This window comes from Martes martes (assembly GCF_963455335.1).
Source record: "Martes martes genome assembly, chromosome: 4".
In the NCBI taxonomy this organism is placed as follows: domain Eukaryota; kingdom Metazoa; phylum Chordata; class Mammalia; order Carnivora; family Mustelidae; genus Martes; species Martes martes.
Window position 1 is genome coordinate 119,625,376 of NC_137891.1, and position 14,641 is coordinate 119,640,016.

The 14,641-nt window shown below is 39.3% G+C and overlaps 1 protein-coding gene across 1 annotated transcript in view; it reads right to left on the minus strand.

Annotated features, from left to right (window-relative positions):
- Positions 1-9,538: 9,538 nt before the first annotated feature.
- LOC308341412 (calcium-activated chloride channel regulator 1-like) overlaps positions 9,539-14,641 on the minus strand; it is a gene marked incomplete at both ends in the record, with an annotated part of 30,302 nt that continues 25,199 nt past the window's right edge. The window contains 3 exons of the mRNA XM_080801340.1: positions 9,539-9,921; positions 10,976-11,215; positions 13,475-13,645. Coding sequence (XP_080657466.1) covers positions 9,539-9,921; positions 10,976-11,215; positions 13,475-13,645 — 794 coding nt within the window. The remainder of the gene's footprint in view (positions 9,922-10,975; positions 11,216-13,474; positions 13,646-14,641) is intronic.

A 14,641-nucleotide genomic window follows, 5' to 3' on the forward strand; every position in this document is an offset into this window, starting at 1 on the left:
GGATGGGTGAGCCTGATAATGGGTATTCAGGAGGGCACAGATTGTGTGGAGCACTGGGTGTTATATGCAAATAATAAATCATGGAACGCTACATCAAAAACTAATGATGTACTGTATGGTGACTAACATAACACAATAAAAGCAAATAAAATAGAAAAACAAAACAAAGAAACAAGTTAGGCAATGACCTCTGTACGGTGAGGTAGCAAATTTGATTGACACTCAATTCTAAAGTTAATAGCTGTGTTGAGAACAGTTTCTTGTAATAGTTCTATGAGCCTGCAGAGTTTTCCTCTTATTTCCTGGTTCCTGGATATAGTGTAAGTGTAGATAAGGAAGGTACACAGGACGTTGAATTAAAAATAAAATGTGTTTCCTTATGGAGCCTTAGCTACATGATTAAAAAATGAGGTCTATAAGGGGAACATTTAAAAATTATTTTCTGGGACATTAGGGAGGGTATGTGCTATGGTGAGTGCTGTGAAGTGTGTAAACCTGGCAATTCACAGACCTGTATCCCTGGGGATAAAAATACATTATATGTTTATAAAAAAAATAATAAATTAAAAAATTAAAAAAATATTTTCTGAAAAAAATGCATGAAAAACTGGTTAACATGAGATTTTAGTTATGTCAGATAAAATAGTTCCTTGTACTATTATTCTAGAAACATTACTGATCATCTTGTCTGGGTCAGTTGGTTTAGTTCCACCTGTCTGCAAACAGACCTGACTAATGTTAAGATGGATCTATGAAACGAGAAGGATGATTCAAAATAGCAGAACTGCCTGTGTTCAAAATGCTAACTTTGTCACTATCTGTGTGACCATACTCAATTTGTTGGACCAGTCTGCCTCCGCGTCCTCATTTGTAAAATGTGGATAATAATATTACCAACCTCATAAACTTTCTGGGAAGATAATGAGATAACAGAGCAGAAGCTCTTAGAACAGTACCTGGCACATAGTAAATGTTTGCTCTTCTCATTATTACTACTAAATAACAATAAGTATTCTTGTTATTCTTATTATTCTGTGTATTCTAATTATTACTACTAAGGAAAGTCACTTGCCTCCTCTCTCTTCATCAAGCTAATGTTTTATGCATAACAATAGTATCATTGCCACTATGTTGCTGGAGCCAGTCTGCCAATGAATCAACCTGGAAGTTCTTGGCTATGGGGAAAAGAATGTCTGAAAATATGAGGCTTGTACAGTGTTGATCCAGTTCACACAACTAAGTGTCTGTTTCATGAGGGACTAAGGTAAACTGATTAAAGAGGTTGGTGTCCAGATTTCCACCTACTGTGCTTAAATACTACTGAAGTCATTTACCAATGGTTTCAGGCAGCTTACTGAACTCCAAGCCTTAGTTGCTCATCTATATAACTAACTTTCTTTCTTTCTTTCTTTCTTTCTTTCTTTCTTTCTTTCTTTCTTTCTTTCTTTCTTTCTTCTTTCTGAGAGTATTAGTAGTGTGGGAGTAGAGGGACAGAGGAAAAGGGAGAGAGAGAATCTTAAGCATGCCCAGTACAGAGCCCAACACAGAGCTCCATATCACGATCCTGAGATCATAACCTCAGCCACAGTCAAGAGTCAGGTGCCCAACTGACTAAACCACCTATAGCCGTTTAATGTGACATTTCTACCCTTTAGAGTTCCCTGCTCTGGCTCTTTGATAATTGCATCTCCCCCAGGTCTGGCTTTACAGGCCTCATCTGTGTAGTCACAAATGGCCCTCTACTCAGAAATGCCCTGTGCTTGGTTTAATGCTTTGCTGTCATTGTCTTGAAATTCTCATTAATTTTGTCTTTGAGCTTGTGTTTTGTAAATGAAGCCATGCATTTAAGTAGAGGAAATACATGCACTTGAGCATGCACCATTCCTTGCAACCCGGTTTGCATAAAGCATTCATGATATCCCATAAACACAGAATTCTGAGTGGACCCACAATGCACTGGAGTTCAGTGAGACTCAAAGTGAGTACCAGGTGAACATGTTATGTCTATAATCGAGTAGGTGTCTCCCTGACAGCTCTGAGAGGCTGAGCTTTCAGTTCAACCCAGAACTTTCTTTGAACAAGAAAAAGGCAATGATAATCTAAGAAATACAAACAATGAAGAAATTGTATTGTATTTTTTCTTACTTTTGTTACTTCCCTTTGTTAGCCAACTACTTATGTTGAAAATGATGGTATAGAAGGAAAGAGAAAAATAGGGCCACCCATAGTTCCTTTTTCTTTCAGTTCTTACAAGGAAGTTAAAGGTAGAGCACATATAACAAGATGTGAAATTTAAAAAAACAAAAACAAAAACAAAACTTGAGTTGGTTTTGTGCACTGTTTTCACCATTCTGGCAAGAATGAAATACACATGCATGTACAAGCTGCAAAATACAGATTGTGTGTGTTTCTCATACAAGCTAGGTGTTCTTATATTTGCATTTAGGACTCCCATTGTACATAGAAAGATGAATAGTAAAATCATATAAGCACTTTAAGATTATAATTTATTTTTATTTAGAACAACTTTAAATAACTAAAACACCAGGACAAGCTGAGAAAGACTATGGAAGAAAGGAAAAAGTTTTGCATTTTGGTAGCTTTAATAACATTAGTTACTGCTGCTTGAACAAGGAGTCCTGCATTTTAAAGATTTTTTTATTTATTTATTTGACAGACAGATCACAAGTAGGCAGAGAGGCAGGCAGAGAGAGAAGGGAGGAAGCAGGCTCCCTGCTGAGTAGAGAGCCCGATGCGGGACTCGATCCCAGGATGCTGGGATCATGACCTGAGCCGAAGGCAGCGGCCCTAACCCACTGAGCCACCCAGGCACCCAGAGTCCTGCATTTTCATTTTGTGCTGGGTTCCCATAATTACGTAACTGGCCCTTTCTATGGGGTATGGAGTCCAGAGGGCTAAGGAATTGTACCCTTCAAGTGGATGACCCTCCTCCCCACTTTTAGAACACATCACTCATGCCTGAAACCGGAAATTCCCTGATTCATTAATGATCCTTCTTTCGTGATCTATATGGCCCAGAACTGAGTTGGGTACCAGGGTCAGTTCTCCCTAGAGCAGATTGCATCAGAGGTGTGTGCATTTCCAGGCTAGAAAAATGGGCAAAGGGCTGCTGTTGATATTGTACATGGGCTTGAAGGGGCCACACCCACGAACATGAGGTCCCTCAGGGTGAGGACTGGAGGTGGGAAGAGTAGGAAAAAAAAAGGGTGCTCCATGGCCCATCTCTTCCTGACCTGCCATATTCCAGTATGACATGGGGGGGTGGTCTAAGGATTTTATTTTATTTATTTTTGTTCTTTCAAACCCCAACATGTGGCTTGAACTCATGATCATGCGATCAAGACCTGAGCTGACATCAAGAGTTGAACGCTTAACTGACTGAGCCACCCAAGCGACCCATAGAGGAGTCCAAGAATTTTAAATTTGAGTCTGGCTTTCCAAGTCATAATGAAGGTATATTTTTGAAGATAGTAGGTAAAAAAAAAAAACAAAAAAACAAAAAACAAAACATTTTTAATAGCTTGTTAGTCTGATTTTTTTTTTAAAGATTTTATTTATTTATCTGACAGACAGAGATCACAAGTAGGCAGAGAGGCAGGCAGAGAGAGAGGGAGAAGCAGGCTCCCCGCTGAGCAGAGAGCCCGATGCGGGGCTCGATCCCAGGACTCTGAGATCATGACCTGAGCCGAAGGCAGAGGCTTCAACCCACTGAGCCACCCAGGCGCCCCAAGCTTGTTAGTCTGATTTATAATGTTTGCATATTTAGACATATTTAAGTGGGTCCCTTGTTTGTACTTTTGCCCCCAGGCCTCTCAAATATTAGGGGAGGGCCAGGTTGTGAGTATGGAAAGCACTTAGTGCCTAGCACTTGGTAAAATCCAGTAAATGATGGCTGTAAGCAATATCAGGTAACAGAGCAAATGATGATGGTGATAATGTAACACCTTTCTCTTTTTTGTGCTCAAAGCCCTGAAACCCTGCTCACAACTCCCTCCACCAACACCTCTTCCTCACCCCCAAGTCAGTGGGATAATCATGGTCATGGTAGTATTCTGCTTTCCAACCCCCAGATACTGAATAAGGCTTCCTCTAAGTAGACTGGTTGTCTGGTCCCTTTAAGTATTGCTCTGGGTCTCACAGCTAAACCAGTTCTGTTCCTGCTGGAATCATGCATGAGCTTGCTCTGCCCTCTACAGTATGCATTGTGCTATCCATTCTGCACCTCATCACATGTGTTTTGTTGTTGTTGTTGTTTTTCTAATGGATTTGGGATTACTTCTGATATTTAGGAAAAGATTTATCTCTACTAACAATTAAATAGGCTAAGAAGAACAATTTAATATGTTTCCCTTTTCACATTGGGTGCCCAGAACTGGGTTAAATAGATTTTTCTCAATTACAATAACTATGCTCTGCTTAGGCTTCCTAATTCAACGAATTTCCTGCCCTCTTTATTTAGTTCTTATCAGGATTGTCATCTTTGACTATTTTGGTGAAATTTTACTGTAAGCTTTCTTGAACATTGTCTCACTGATTTGTCTTCTGTTTTAACGAACACGGTTAGACAGCACGTTCTTCGGAAAGATTTTGATATTTCCTTAAAAGTCTGAAACCATGTAGGATTATCTGGGAGCATGTAGAATTCATTGGGTTCACATGCAGATAGCTAAAGTATAATTTTAAAAACATGGTGTTTATATTTTCTTTCTCATTCTTTTCCTGATGTTGCTCACTGGATTATCATTGAGTGAATGAACAGAACTTGATTCCAGAGTCACTCCAGCTTCCATCTGGCAATAAATTTTGACCAACTGGAAAGATGTAGTAATATTTGGAGAAATGGAAGTTTGTTTAGGATCATTTTGTTTCTTTTCCTTCTCTTAGTTTTTAGCCAGACATTGTGACATTAAATATCACTTCCTTTGGCAGACATCACGTGTGGACTGGCTACCAAACCATAGGTTCTTAAAATAGGTGCTTCCCCCAAAACAGCACCTACATATTGTGCATTGTTACTTGCCTGCTTGCTTGTTTATTGCCAGCTGGCTATAAACTCCTTGAGAGCAGAAACCATTACCTGATTTGTTCACTCATTGTATCCTTGGCATCTAACACAATACTTGGGACACTGTGTAGATACTTAAAATTTTTTTTTTGTTGAATGGATAAATGAATGCCTCTAGCACACAGACAATATGCTTAATGCAAAGCTAGGGACTTTCAGGGCAGGTATGGTAACAAGAATAGTAGAAGTAGATGAGAGAATGGAAGGGGTTGTCAAAGGGATACTTGAAGTGACACACCATATCAGGGTGTACAGAAAAAAAAGAGAATGGGCTGGGTAATAGAGGCTATCGAGTAAGGAGAGGTCATCATAAAATTGCAAAGCCAGTTTAGTGGGTTAGGAAGTGAACAACTCAGAGGTTAAGACGTTGTGGTCAGAATAGGTTTTTGGATTTTAAGATTTCATAGGTGAGGTTGTTCTATGCTGTTCTATTAGTTCTGGATTGGACCTTAGAAGTATTAGGAGATCAAGTCCTTCATCCTGTTCCCTGCTAAGTGGGGATCCTGCTTCTCCCTCTCCCTCTCTTCCCCTGAGCCCCGGCTCTGTGCATGCACTCTCTCTCCCTCTCTCTCTCAAATAAATAAATAAAAATCTTTTTTAAAAAGAAGTATTAGGGTGCCTGGGTGGCTCAGTGGGTTAAGCCTCTGCCTTCAGCTCAGGTCATGATCTCAGGGTCCTGTGATCGAGGCCCACATCGGGCTCTCTGCTCAGTGGGAGCCTGCTTCTGCCTCTCTGTCTACTTGTGACCTCTCTCTCTCTCTCAAATAAATAAATAAAATCTTTAAAAAAAAAAGTATTAGATCAAACCATGTGGAATTGTCAATATTCTCTCATTTTTTTTACTTATAAAAAGGCACTTTTGTGGCACCTGGGTGGCTCAGTCATTAAGCATCTGCCTTCGGCTCGGGTCATGATCCCGGGGTCCTGGGATGGAGCCCCTCATTGGGCTCCCTGCTCAGCAGGAAGCCTGCTGCTCCCTCTCATACACCCCCCATCTTGTGTTCCCTCTCTTGCTGTCTCTCTCTGTCAAATAAATAGATAAAATCTTTAAAATATATATGTATATGGGACACCTGGGTGGCTCAGTCGGTTAAGCATCTGCCTTCAGTTCAGGTCATGATCCCGGAGTCCTGGAATGGAGTCCTGCATCCATCTCCTTGGTTGGCAGGGAGCCTGCAGCTCCCTCTGCTTGTGCTCTTTCTCTGTCTCTCTCTCTCTCAAATAAATCTTAAAAAAAAATATGTGTGTGTGTGTGTGTGTGTGTGTGTGTGTGTGTATGTGTAGGCATGATTCAGTCCAATAGTTTGCTAAAGTTTAGTGGAGATAGGGTGAAGTTCAAAGAATTTTGAGACTAAGATATTGATGGATTCATTCATATAGATTCTGATACTAGGCAGTATGATTTTAGGAGGCAAGGGGGAAACATTGTTACCCAGGTGCCTGTCTTAGGTGAGATTGGTAGATGACAGTGCAGAAAACAGATGGATGATGACATAGATCAGTGATAGATTAGGATGAAGGCTTTCTCCAAAAACCCATGAAAAAACAAACATGAGACCATAGGAGTAATGAACTAGTTTGGAAGTTGCAAAGGGGAGCTTAGAGAATACTGCTCCCCACCCAGCCTGGTACCTGGGTATTGGGTGGAGTAGTATCTTCTAGAGGAAAGGGAGTCTTCCAATAAGGGTTCAGGTTCAGTTAAGTAACAAAGGCAGAGAGAAGATTCACAGAGGAAGCAGAGTAAAACTCTGGTTCAGATGAAAAATCCTACATAGGACACAGGCCTTTATTTGGAAGTCCTAAGTTACTAATGTCTTAGATATATTCACCAGATTAACCCACTCACTTAAGTGGCTTAGGAGAAACTAAAAAAAACTAAGGTGGTTATGGGGTAGTAATGGCATAAGGCAAAATTTTGGGGGTTTTGTTGCTGTTGTTTTTTGTTTTTTTTACCACATATGACTCCAGATTCATTTTGCAACAAGCTTCCTTACATCCCAGAGTACATAAAAATGTTTTTCTTTGCCATTCTCTGCTTTCTTATTTACATGCTGACATTTATCTTTTCTCTGAACTAACACTATACATCCTCGTGCAGTTCCTGGCCTTATCCCATGGTACATTCCACTGAGTTTGTCCAAATGGGACATTAAAATCTCAATGAGTGATTTAGACATTTTCCAAGTGAAACCCATAGCAGCCAAGTTCTATGGGGCTGAGTTGGAGAGGTCAGGTCCATTTTTCCACATGGCTCAAGTGAGTGGCCGTCTGGTCATATGTGTGCCTCAGTTTGGTTTTGTAACTTTCAGAAGAAGACTTTGATTTGACCTTCTGTCCATTTGGTTGGCCGAATACCTGGATGTGTCCTTAATAAGCAGTGCTGAATTTTAGAACATCAGTGTTTTCCTAGCCTCAGAACTCTCTGCTGTTCACTTATTATAACAAACTTGCTAATGAAAGTTTGACTTAGAAAATGTTCTGAAGGACAGGCAATCCATTACTCCAAAATTTATCTTCGGAGCAAACTCAAGAGCTTGATTCCCCCTGTATAATTGTCTTTCCTAAATAATGCTGGGACATCACTCCACTGTAACATCACAGTGACGTGGGATTACAGAGAAGAATACTGTGATCTGCACTCTGTTAAACTTGCTATTGTGATTATGATATAGATGCCACTGAGGCTGCAGCCCTTAATATCACAGTTCCCTAATTTATTAAGAATCTATGGGTAAAACTTCACCTGGCTCCTCCTGAGCCTCTGATGTGTTTTTCACTGTAGACTCTGTTAATTTTGTTACTCTGTATATTTCCTTTGTTCTGCCTGCTTGGAAACACAAAATGAAATGTGCGACTAGGCTATAGCAATTGTACAGAACATTATATTAAGCATTGGATGTACTGAACCTTCCTTTTATTTTTAGTATATGCTTATTTCACATCATTTTAAATTTTTCTTAATTTTTTATTGTGTTTATTGAATGTATCTCTAAGGTACCTGAAATCCTATTTTCAAATAAGAAAGATCTACATAGAAATAAATTTGGGGCCTATGTAGAAAAATCTCCTATTGAAAATAGTTTATTGTCAATCAGAGAGCCACCCACATCTTGAACTCATTATGCTAATGAACTGAGAACTTGAACCGTCTTTTGCAGGAATACTTCTGGGAGGCCCTGCAATTTGTGGTCAGTCTCTATGGGGACTGTCATACTGCTAAGTTTATTTGGCTCCTTTTTTCCTTTTCTTCTCCTTCCCTTTTAATCTGTCACACATCTCCAACCTTTATTCAGTTCTTCACGTGGTCTCAAAGTACCTCTTCTGATGCATAGCTCTGATTATACCTGTCTCTTAATTAAAAAAAAAATCAGATATTCTCAGATGTTCTTTATTACCTAGAGGAAAAAAGCCAACTCTTACTCTTTTTTTTTTTTTTTGTACTCAGGACCTAGCATGGGCCTGGAATATAACAGGCAGCTGAGGAACATTTGTTGAATGAACTGAACTGTATTACATAAGATAATGCATATGGGGCATTAGTAGAGCATTTAGCACAAAGTACACACACACAAAACATTTATTTCTTAGTCACTTCTACTTCACATCTGGCTTGAACCTACATTTCCTACCTCATCTCCCACCACTGTGGCTTTAAGCATCACTGACTTGTAATTTCATGCACATAACATACATTTCTATGCCTAAGGAGACGTCATCATCCTACTGTTTCTTTCTGCAATGCAATCTCTTCCTGAAATGCGTAATCCTTGCAAATTTAGAGAAGAGAATTCATTTTCCTGGTAATGTTGATACAAATAGCAAACTGTGCCTTTTATATTTAGATAGTTGGACCTAGTTGGGCATCTGGCACCTTTCACATGCAATTACATGTTCTTTTTTAATTGGCAAAGCTCCTTAAAATGAATTAAACATACTTCCATTTATTGATGCAAGCACCTCTTCTTTAAAAATTATTAATAGGGGCGCCTGGGTGACTCAGTGGGTTAAAGCCTCTGCCTTCAGCTCAGGTCATGGTCCCAGGGTCCTGGGATGGAGCCCCTCATCGGGCTCTCTGCTCAGCGGGGAGCCTTCTTCCTCCTCTCCCTCTGCCTGCTTCTCTATTTGCGATCTCTGTCTGTCAAATAAATAGATAAAAATCTTAAAAAAAAAAAAAAAAGCCTGACAATAAGACTCTGCCTGTCTCTCTACCTACTTGTGATCTCTGTCTGTCAAATAAATAAATAAAATCTTTTAAAAAACTTTTAAAAAAATCACTAATAAATGCCTGTGTGATGATTAAACTTCTGGATTTAAATGATAGTCTTTATACATATGTGGCCAGTTGTTTAGCATTTGATTTTATTATATCACCCTCTACAGGAAAGTTTAAAATACATTTTGGAGAATTTTATAATCAAAAGAAGGGTGGATGATTTATTCATCTCATGAAACTCAGCCCAAGGCTACTGACAGCTGCAATTCCCCTAGCCACTTCCACATTATTTTTAAAATGTGAAGGCCAGGAATGGTGCTATTGACATTAATATCAGGACAAGGAGGAGTAGGTATCTCTGGAGGAGTTGGTGGAGGAATAAACAAAGACACTCCTACAATATTAGAGATTTCTGACTTGAGATTGGACTTATCAACAGCCTGAACTGCAATGAAGAGATCCGTGCCGTTTTCAAAAGGGATGTTTTCCGGTGTAAACACGAAGACTTCCTTAGAGTTGGCCTCCTTCGGGATAAGATCAGATGTGTTCACTTGAAGTGATTCACTGAAATTGTCTCTGAGATTAAGAATACTTGCACTTATTCTAATGATATACTTGAGAGCTAAAAAGAAAAAAAAATTGTGACTTGTAATTCTCAAGTGTTAAAGAAGTTTTAAGTCTATAAGAAACTATATTACCATTCCATAAAGTTCCAGTGAATAAATGTAATTGACGGTCCATATTTATAAGCATTAGTATTCTTTTTACATTCTTGTTTGTGTATCTCAACAGAGTGATAAATGTAGAACTGGATCAAGGGGTACCTGGGTGGCTCAGTTGGTTAAGCATCTTTACCTGATTTTGGCTCAGGTCATGATCCAGGGTGGTGAGATTAGGCCCTGAAGGGCTTCCTGCTGGGCATGGAGCCTACTTAAGATTCTCCCTCTCCCTCTACCCCCACTCCTTCACCTGTCTCCACCTTTCCCCATCATGTGCATGCACATGCTCTCTCTATAAATAAATAAATAAATAAATACTGGGCAGGCATGAGCTAAAGCCTTGATCAGTATTTCTGTATATGCATCTGGCTGAGAGAGGAAGTCTTTAAACTATTGCTTATTGCTTATTATTTATAGAGGAGTTTTGGGTACCAGTGCCTCTCAAACTTTCATGTACATAAAAAATACCCAGGGACCTTAAAAGATTCTGGTTTTGTAGGTCTCGTTGGGGACTGGAGTTCTGCATTTCTAACAAGCATTTCTATGATGCCCATGCTGCCATCTGAAGACTATACTTCAAGACAAAAATCTAGTAGGACCTGAGTTTTCTTCCAAAGGTCAGTTCTGCTCCATAGAGATCTATGCTGTATTCCGAAGCCTTTCCAGAGTGATTGCTAAGAATGGGGTTTATTAAAAGACAGTTTGGCAAGATTTCAAAAAAATCTAAAGATTGCCTGTTACTGGTTAAAACCTCTTAAAACATAAAAGTGGGCCAGCTTTTCAGGTTCTAAACCTCTCCTATTTAAAAATCCTAACCTTTCATTTCAGAGGACATTCACAATCCCTCTTGCCTCCTGTCTTCGCCATGCATCATAACATGTCTGCCTGCCTCACCTCCTTCTGCACCCCTGTTGGCTGGAAAACTCCTTTACACGGTTCACACCACATTCAGCTTACCTCTTCCATGATCATAATCATCCCCAGGAGCTGTCCAAGTCAAATTAATAAATTTGTTCCCATGGATTTTTGCCTTAAGATCAGTGATTTGACAGGGTGGGAAGCGGTCAGGTATGGGAGCCTGTGGGACACCAGAGGCCACAAATGAACCTCCTGAGGTTGTTCTACTGAAACACACTTGGTTGCCTTCAAGATCATTCTTAATAATTTCAGGTCTTGGTGGATTCCATTTTATTTCACCTGCAACACATTACATTACATTACATTACATTACATTACATTACATTACATTACAAGCAACTATATAAATATACTTCCCTTTGTTTTGTTGTCAGATTGCCCTCTTCCTACTCTCACCTTTGCCTTCTTTCCTTCCACACACAAAATTAATTTTAACTATTTGGTGTAAAGATCCCAAATCGGGTTGCATTAGAGGAAAAAAAGCAAAGAGAGAATCACAGTTTTTTTTATCTTACAGGTATTTTCTGGAATAATAATTCCCATAATATATTTTCATGACGTTTGTCGTGGAGTTGTTTCTCTTCCCATCTTTTTGCCCATCCTGATTTTATTCTTCCTAGATCAGTTTAAATCCTACCTCCATTTTAAGCCTTCTTAGACTACCTCAAGAAAAATCTCTTTCACCTAGTTAATATGGTTGGTTTTATTATTTTTCCTATTTATTTGGTAATTAATCATTCAGACCATCAAGAATTGCCCTGATTATTTCTTCCATGCATTTTCCCCCTCTTTCTCTATGTTTGTGTTTTATCATTCTTATTAGATTGCAGCTTCTCATAAACTATTTTATGTTAGAGGTTCTAAAATTTTATGCTTTTGGAAGACTTCTGATTTTCCATTGAATGCCTAGGAACTTAGTGCTTGTAGCAATTTCAATATTCTTCACATTCTTGCTGAAAGGTTGTATAAAAATAATCCTGGAACTCAAAGAATACCCTGACCTGCTCAATCAGTAGGGTTCTCCGATTCTCATTTCAATAAAAATATTCCATAATACCCTAACATGGCATTACACAGAATTTACTCTTTCCTAAAACCTACTTCTTTAACCCTTAAAATTTTTGTCTGTAAAGACAGATTGATCTTCATACCCATCAATCTGGCCTTGGGCAAAGATAAAGTAGATACTGTAGCAGGTTCAGAGTTAGTATTCAGTTCACCAATAGAGAACATCTCTCTTGGTATTCATCAAGGGATAGAGGAGAAAAATATGGCTCTCCAATGCCAAGCCAAGTCCTATTACAGACCAATAACCTCTCTACTCTAGCCTCTGTTTCTCTGTCTGTAAAATGGCATAATTAGAAGAATGTAATGTCCTAATGTGAGCAAAACACTGAGCATGAGGCTAGATATAGTCATTAAACCAAGAAGCTCCTGACTTTCCCCCCTAACTCAGAAAGAAAAACAAATGAAAATAAACTAAGCCGAAATATGTGAAAGATCTTTGGAAGAAATGTCTTTAAAGCATTGTTTTTTCTTGTGATCACCTTTGCATGAAACACCACATATCCTAAAATCCTCCTTTTACTGAGCACACACCCAATTAAACAGGACAATGGGAAGCTTCTTGGAGGAGCTACTTTTACAATACACCAGGTGCTAAGAAAAAGAGATTGGTGGAAAACAAGTCCTGGAACCCATCAGTACTAGTCTTGGTCCCAATTCCAGCTCTAATCCAGGGCAAGTGTTTATGACCAAGAGTGGTATAGGACTGTCTATTTCTTGGAGCACAATTTCCCCACCTGCTTACATGTGGGCTTAGTGTACTGGCTGATATTAGGTTCATCTACTATTCTCCCTGGTCTGAGCAAGAGAAAGGAGACAGTGGGGCCTGTGATATTGATGCATATAATAAGCCATAAATTCCCTTATTCTATGGAAATGCCACTATCAGTGGAAAGAGCTTTATTATAGAATGTTTTAAAATTTATTAAAAATAATAGCAAACATTTATTTAACACTTTTATTTACCAGCAACAGCTCATTAGATGTATTTCCTTGTTCATTCCTCATAACTAGCTTATGAAGTAGTTACCATTGTTATTCCCATTTTATAACTGAGGAAAGTGAAGCACAAAGAGATTATCTAAAATACTTTGGTAGAGGTCTGGAATGTGAACCCAGGCAGTAGAAAGCTGCTTTCAAACTATTGGCTTTCATCTGAGGGTTATTTTGCCTCTAGAGGACAGTGGATGATGTTTGGAGACATTTTTGATTGCCATGACTGTGGGGGATGCTTCTGACAGCTAGTGAGTAGAGGACAGGAATACTAGTAAACGTCCTACAATGCACAGGACAGCCCCCACAACAAAGAATTATGTGGCCCAAAATGTCACAGATGTAGTGTTGGCCCAAAATGTAGTGTTCAGACTGAAAAACCCTGATATCAAATCACACCATTCTCCCCACAGGCTTATTGTTTTTCTCTTGATCCCAAGCCTTTTACTCAAGCCAGGTGTGTTATTACAGATTACTTACCATTCTCAACCCAGCCAGGCATGTGCATGGCTCCATTCTGCTGGGGTCTCACCCTCTGTCCAGCTGCATTTATTCCTCCCAGAGCCCACACTTTCACACTGTATCTACCATTTGTATCATAAGCCGTAAAATACCTCGAATAGATACCATCGTCCTTAGTAGCATCGGCACCTTGACAGGAAAATGAAGAAATTGATGAATATCTGAAAGGCAGACGCGCATTTGTATATTTCCAACTCATATGTGGGTTAAAAATTTTCAAAGCAGGGGTGCCTGGGTGGCTCAGTTGGTTAGGCAACTGCCTTTGGCTCAGGTCATGATCTCAGGGTCCTGGGATGGAGTCCTGTGTCGGGCTCCTTGCTCAGCGGGGAGCCTGCTTCTCGCTCTCCCTCTGCCTGCTACTCTGCCTGCTTGTGCTCTCTCTCTCTCTCTCTCTGTCAAATAAATAAAAATTTAAAAAAAATTTTTCAAAGCAAAGATAACCTTGCACTATTTCCAAGAGAGTTTAGGATTTGATTCCGTTAAAGATGAAATCTACTTTTTCTCTTAGGCGCACATGCACATGCGTGTATATGTCTCTCTGTGTGTTTAGCTTCATATGTGTATATTTTATCTTCCTGAATTGTTGTCTTTCTTTCTGAAATCAGAGGTCATGCCATGTGTCTGCTACATCCAACATAGCTCAAGGTAACTATTCGTTAAGTATCTGTCAAACTGAGTTGAATTGTTGCACATTACTATGAAGAAAAAAAAGTTATATGATTATCTTTTTTTTTTTTTTAACTTATGACTTCTCACCAGGGCAGATTTGCGTAGGAAATCCATTTACAGAATTTGTTCTAATAAGGTTATTTGCATCAGAGTAAGCAGTCATGTGCCTTCTATAAAGTAATGTAGAATTCTCTTTCTCTCACTCCCTGTTAGATTTCTTTAAAAAATAATGGGCAGGGGGTGCCTGGGTGGCTCAGTGGGTTAAAGCCTCTGCCTTCAGCTCAGGTCATGATTCCAGGGTCCTGGGATCAAGCCCCGCATCGGGCTCTCTACTCAGCAGGGAGCCTGCTTCCTCCTCTCTCTCTGTCTGCTTCTTGGCCTACTTGTGATCTCTCTCTGTCAAATAAATAAATAAAATCTTAAAAAAAAATAATGGGCAGGATTTTCATTTTGGGG